Source organism: Protomyctophum parallelum, assembly GCF_964188405.1.
Source record: "Protomyctophum parallelum genome assembly, chromosome: 23".
In the NCBI taxonomy this organism is placed as follows: Eukaryota; Metazoa; Chordata; class Actinopteri; order Myctophiformes; family Myctophidae; genus Protomyctophum; species Protomyctophum parallelum.
In genome coordinates, this window is record NC_139715.1 from 22888929 (window position 1) to 22895835 (window position 6907).

Sequence of the window (6907 nt, forward strand, 5' to 3'; positions counted from 1 at the left end):
ATATTGGATGTGTGTGTGTGTGTGTGTGTGTGTGTGTGTGTGTGTGTGTGTGTGTGTGTGTGTGTGTGTGTGTGTGTGTGTGTGTGTGCGCGCGTGTGTGTGCGTGGTTCCAGTGAAGTACGAGCGGATCAAGTTCTTGGTGCTGGCCTTGAAGAACTCTGTGGAGGTGTACGCCTGGGCGCCCAAACCCTACCACAAGTTCATGGCCTTCAAGGTACTACTGCGGTCACTTGACCCTTCACTTGACGATTAATTGTCACTCAAAACATTATCAAGTGACGGAACGATTTGAATTGTGCTTCTGCGCCATTTTCCAGTCTTTTGGTGACCTCGTGCACAAACCTCTGCTGGTTGACCTGACGGTTGAGGAGGGTCAGAGGTTAAAGGTCATCTATGGCTCGTGCCTGGGCTTCCACGCCGTGGACGTGGACTCTGGAGCCGTGTACGACATCTACCTGCCCACACACGTAAGCGCGCACGCACACGCGCTCTCACGGACGCACGCACACACACACACCGTCTGTTGGACACTAGTTTCACGAGCCAGGCCGTTTTCCTCCCTCAATGTTCAAACGCTTCGGTCATAATAGTCTGGAGCAGGGGTGGGCAACTTTGACCATAGAGAGGGCCATTATAGTTCCATACCCACTCCAGAGGGCCACATTGCATGCATGTCGTAGCAGAAATATAGCCGATCTACAAGTTCAAAACGCGCCGCATCGCGACGCGTTTTGAACTTGTTTTTTAATTGGAATCCTGAAAAGTAACATTTGTATTTATTTTCAAATGCATTTAGTTATAGATATCTTAACTTTATTAACTAAATACAAATACATTGGGCATGAAAAAGACAATAACAAACATTTTAAAGGTATATTCAGTGATTTCACTCAAAAAACCTTAGGTTTCGTTTTTGGCTGTGGGACCCAGCCTTTCGTCCAATCAGGATAGAGAGTCAAAAACGAAACCTAAGGTTTTTTGACCCCCAGGGGTTAACTGGGGACAGGGAGGAACTCCTTATATGGCCAGCACACTATAGTAGGGAGGATTATCACAACAAAACAAAAGAATAAGTGATATTTGAATTAAGTGAAATCACTGAATATACCTTTAATACTAGTAATTAGCTGAAATCAATAATAATAATTGATTTAATAATAATAATATTAGAATAGCCATTTGGCTATTCTGAGTGGCCAAAGAGCATTGATCATGCCTCCAGGTCTTTAGTTTACTCAAGTTAGGGAATATGACCTGGAAAAATACAGCCCTATATAGCATTCAGGAGGTTCCAGTCTCTATCGCCAGGCAACAGTCGGACTAGTTGGACTCTTGTGTGTATTACAAATTTGAGTTTTCTTCAGTCTTTGACCTAATTTCATACTATATAAATCACATCTACTCTCCCTCTCTCTCTCTGCCCCCTTCCCCCTCCCCGCCACCTCTCTCCCCCTCCCTCTCCTCTCAGATCCAGACCAACATCCAGTCCCACGCCATCATCATCCTGCCCAACACGGACGGCATTGAGCTGCTGGTGTGCTACGAGGATGAGGGAGTGTACGTCAACACCTACGGACGCATCACCAAGGATGTGGTGCTGCAGTGGGGAGAGATGCCCACCTCAGTGGGTGGGTTGGATGCACACACACACACACACGCACACACACGCACACACACACACACACACACACACACACACACACACACACACACACACACACACACACACACACACACACACACACACACACACACACACACACACACACACATTCAATAGGTCCAACCAGATCATGTCTATATAACATAATGTAATTATGTATAAGAGATCATACAGTATGTACAGTAATAGTATATAGCCTACATTAGATCTAACAGATCACATGTATATGTGTATAACCTACATTAGATCTAACAGACCATATGCATATGTGATGTATGTATAGCCTACATTAGGTCTAACCAGATCATGGGCTGGGGAGAGAAGGCTATAGAGATCCGTTCTGTGGAGACCGGCCATCTTGACGGAGTCTTCATGCACAAGAGAGCCCAGAGACTCAAGTTCCTCTGTGAACGAAACGACAAGGTGAGACCACACTAAACACTAAAGGTTTTCTGAACAGAACTCGCGTTGCTATATCAATTCAATTCAAGGGAGCTTTCTTGGCATGGGAAAACAAACGTCTACATTGCCAAAGCAACTGTCGAAATATAATAACAGCTGAAAATGGGGAAAGCATATACAGTTGGAGCATTGTGTAAACAGAGCTGTGTCACATTGCGTCGTTACAGGGTCTAAAGCTTTCTGAAACAAATGGCAGCAGTCTTTTGCAGTCAATTTGGGACAGATGGCAGCATGTATTCTCAAAACGATTAAAAAACGATACAATTTTTTTTTTTTTAATGTGTTTAAAGGTAGCAGCTGTTTATAAGGTGCAGTAGGTCTAGAGGTCTACTCAGTACATAGTAAGTAGCCTTGCCGAGCCATGAGGCCCATAGGGCAGGAGCCTATCTCCTGTTTCTGTAGCGTGAGGCAGCTTGATGTACAAGTACAACCCCTGGACATGACGCTAGTATGTCCAGTACTCAGTATATTCAATGGTTAATATGGTTATTCAGTGGTGGTCAGACGTTTTCATGTCCAGTGTGGCTGCCTGTAACGTACTGTACCATCACCTGTACCATTTTTCAGTTAACACTTTCGGGGCCTTAGATTAATCTATCCATCCTATCTAGGCTGCCAGGATTGATCTATTACCTTTGGAGCATACGCCAAAGTATTTGCAGCTTTGATCGACGAGAATCCGGCGAAAAGCGTATTACGCAGCACCGACACATGGATTAAATGGCGGGGAACGCGGTTTACGCAGTATGACTATTAAGGAAACCCCTTTTGAGCTTTTTAGTACCTTTCAAGATGGGAACCCCTTTTGGGGTATTTACCTTTCAAGACGGGAACCCATTTTTGGGTTGTTGTTGCTATGTACGGTATTTAGCAACAAGGTTTTTCAGAAAGCTTTTTAGAAGAGATTTAGAAGGAATTTTTAGAATCGGCCTCGGGTCTAAATGGGTTAAAGTAAACTCTTAGGAGCAATGCCGCTGAGCAGACTTTCATTCATTTGAACCGTTACTCTGCGGTTCAGAACCGGTGATGAACTGGACGCCTGCGGCCCTTCCTTCACGTGACCGTGGTGTTTGTCTCCTCTCTTCAGGTGTTCTTTGCCTCGGTTCGCTCCGGAGGCGCCAGCCAGGTATACTTCATGACACTGGGACGCACCTCCCTTATGAGCTGGTAGCGGCCACGCGCGCACGAACGCCCTCGTCCAATCAGGACGCGCCGCACACCGCCACGATGACCACGCACGCGCCGAGGAGCGACCAATGACGATCGAGATGACTGCCCCGACACGATAACGACAACGACGACATGCAAAACTAAAACTGGAGAGACCGAGCCCACCCGAAGGAGCCCACGTCTCCCTTCTCGCACTGAGGAGAGACCGAGCCCACCCGAAGGAGCCCACGTCTCCCTTCTCGCACTGAGGAGCTCGCTTCTCGCGAGAGAACAATGTTGCTGGGTTTTTTTTGTGTGTGTTTTTTTTATTTTATTGATCGGACTGGAATCATGAATCGGGAGGGGAGGGTTTGTCGGTTGGGGAGATTGGCGCGGGTGTGTTTCCCGCTTGGCCCCGGGGCGTTGTCGCGCTACACCGCGAGGGGCAGAAGTCTAGTAGTAATTGTCGTGATCTTCACCCCTTGACCTCGACGTTCCCATCTCCGAGCCGAACCTTCCCCCACTGCCCCTTGTCCAACTTTGAACCCCCTCCTCGTCCACGGCGGAGCACGGGTTAGGGTGCCCGACGGTGATTAAAAATAAAACCCTAAATGTGTCATAGAAAAACTTGCTAGTGTGTGACCGTGAGAGAGCTGAGGACTGACCAGGAGGAGCTGATGATGATGAGCGATATGTAACCAGATGGAAACCAAGCGATGTGTAAACGGATGGAAACCAAGAGATATGTAACCTGATGGAAACCAACGATACAGTATGTAACCGGATGGAAACCAAGCGGAAGTGGATGGGTTTGGGGAAGAGGAGGGGGAGGATATGAGCCAGACCTTCAACGGATCCTAGCTGTTTGTTAACTTGTGTTTTTTTTTATTGTTTTTTTTAGTACAGGTCATGTTCAGGTATAAACCAACACATCTGGTCTCGCCTCCAGGGTAGATTCGCACGTCAAGCATTTCCCTTGACGCCGGCGATGCCAACATCGTGTTTCCACATCGTGAACCCTTTGCTTGACATGCAGATCTGACACTTTGGTTTCTCTTTCACTTTTCTGCCTTCTTCTCCGTGAACTGGAGGCCGATAGATTTTTTTTTCTGAAAACTCCTTGAAATATCCATCAAATACAGGGTATTGGATATCAACTTGTATGTTACGTTTGTACATAGTCAACTATAGTAACCTTGTGGGCCACTAATAACATAGACTTCCACACAATTTGCCAGACACTTTCTTTTTTTCCTCTCGTACCACATTGCCTTGCCCAGGTGGTGTTGGTGAGGTGTAGCCCCATTCATGACTGACTGTCCGACATTTGTACGCCTATAGCAAAATCTTTAATACACTGTACAATTTTTGTATGCGACTTGGTACACCTTAAAAAAAGAACAACGCAACGAAGGCGTTCAGTTTTTTGAACATTGGTCATGAATGGGGCTAGGATAAACTGTGAATTAGACACGCAGAGTTGCCGGGTTGGCTGCGTAGGTAGCACGATGAGCAGGAGACTGAATGGACAGACACATCTGGTGGGGAGGGCGTCCCTGGACCTCAATAAGTGGTGCTTGTGTCTTTAACTAGACAGAGTCTTGTACATTACTCTCCATAGAGCAGGGTTTCTCAAAGGGGATGCCTCAGAATACTTTGATAATGTTTTAAATGTATGGATATCACTTCAGTTTAACCACTTAGACCCTCTATGCATAGTAAAACGGACCTGAGTTGCATTGTACTTGATGAGTTATTTTTTCAATCTACACCAAACTTTCATCACCAAAAATAAATAGCCGATCTACAATGCTTTGTGAGCTTGTAGATCGGCTATTTTAGGTGAACGTTCCCCAAGAATAGGGATGCTGGGGTTCAAGTGGTTAAACTTCAAGTATGAAGTTATTTTCAGTCTGTTTTAATGGAAACGGACATTCTCTCAACTTTTCCTCCGTGACATACTATATCTGGGGGGGAAAAAAGATGCTTAATGTGCAACATTGTTTTCTCACTCAACAGTAAACAAACTAACATACAACTATAGGTATATAAAGTGATAAGACCAAGTAATCGACAAACTACTGTAAAGAATTGTCAAACATTGGCCAAATTGGTAAATATTTTCGAAGAAACCTTTATTTTCACAATATTCATTTTAGTCAGGTAAAATTTGCTTAAGTTGTGGCAAATCTGGGGGAAAAAATATTACCACTAGCTTTCTTCACAGATGTGTTCATAAAGGGGTCTACTATCACAGAATTTGTTTTCCAAGCCAACTCCCTTGGGAAACTTTGTGGGAGCCAATCAAAGTTGGGGTACCCAGAGGGCCTAGGCTAACAGCAGGACATTTTAAAATTGGCTACTAGCTTGTGAGGTGTGTAAATAGGTTTTTTTTGGGGTGCTGAATCCATTCCAGTTCCTATCTGGCTTGTCATCTGGCTTCTTGTTCTTGCAAAATTTGCCATGGCAGTTACCACAAGCAGCTATGCACTTCACTCCTTGCTTTTTACAGCAGCACCTGAATATGTACAATACAATCCCCCTCACAGTTGCAACTGACTGACTTCAGAAGATAGTCTGGTGTGATGGGGTCTATTGACGGTACAGACTCATATCCTTTCTCACCAAACTTCCATCCATTCTCCAGTCTGCACTGGAGTATGAATGGAAGCTGCCAATCTCTGGTCTGGATATAAGCTCGTAGAGAGTGCTGTGGCTCCTGTTGTCGGGGGCAGTTTTTCTGGTCTGATACTCCCAGTAGCGGCCTGCTTGCTGAAGATGTCAAATCTCCAGTCCCCAAAACTTTCGTGTGATTTCCCATTAAACATGAACTTGAATAGTTCACAGCTGGCTGTGATGATGTCCTCCTTGTTGGCTTGGGTGTCCAAAACTCCACTTCAGTCTTGCAGAATTACTACCGCTACTGGGAGTATCAAACTAGAAAAACTTCCCCCAACAACAGGAGCCGCAGCACAGCCCTCTCCCCGAGCTTATATCCAGACCAGAGATTGGCTGCTGCTGCAAAGTCCACCACTGGATGTACAGTACATCCAGTGTACCACCACCAAGCTTCCATCCATAATCTCATGTACTGGAGTTTGGATGGAATCTTGGTGACAAAGGCTATGAGTCTGTACCGTCAATGAACAGACCCCATCACACCAGACTATCTTCTGAAGTTAGTCAGTTGCAACTATGAGGGGGAGTGTACACACTGCATTTTAGTGCACAGTGCATTTTTGCTTGTGGTAACTTCCGTGGCAAATTTTGCAAGAACAACAAGCTAGATGACGAGCAGTGATGGAGATGAAAGGGAGTTGGAAGAGTAGTTGTATGCTTATTCATATTTGTATTTATTGTTTACAAAAGCATACTTACATTTTATAACTGAAATTCATTTCCCCCTTGTTTTACCGTTAATTATTTTTTAAGGTGTGACAATAAAGTCTTTCTGATTCTGAAAAGAATAAATCAGTTAAATCCATTAAAGATTGTCCATCTACTTCTGTTTCAACAGTTAGTTTAAATTAAGATGCATTTGTGATATATTAATAAAATACTTTTTGTATTTTAATATGCCCCCCACACCAACACACAAACGGAAAAGAAAACAAGAAAACACCATAGTCATCC

General features: G+C 44.7%; 1 protein-coding gene across 7 annotated transcripts in view; it reads left to right on the forward strand.

Moving 5' to 3' along the window:
- LOC310854263 (mitogen-activated protein kinase kinase kinase kinase 4-like) overlaps positions 1 to 6688 on the forward strand; it is a 67499-nt gene extending 60811 nt beyond the window's left edge. For all 7 annotated transcript variants that reach the window (XM_083758844.1, XM_083758846.1, XM_083758845.1 and 4 more), the window contains 5 exons: positions 114 to 214; positions 318 to 467; positions 1469 to 1628; positions 1947 to 2086; positions 3213 to 6688. In XM_083758844.1, the coding sequence (XP_083614970.1) occupies positions 114 to 214; positions 318 to 467; positions 1469 to 1628; positions 1947 to 2086; positions 3213 to 3296 (635 nt within the window). In that variant the 3' untranslated portion in view covers positions 3297 to 6688. The remainder of the gene's footprint in view (positions 1 to 113; positions 215 to 317; positions 468 to 1468; positions 1629 to 1946; positions 2087 to 3212) is intronic.
- Positions 6689 to 6907: the final 219 nt, after the last annotated feature.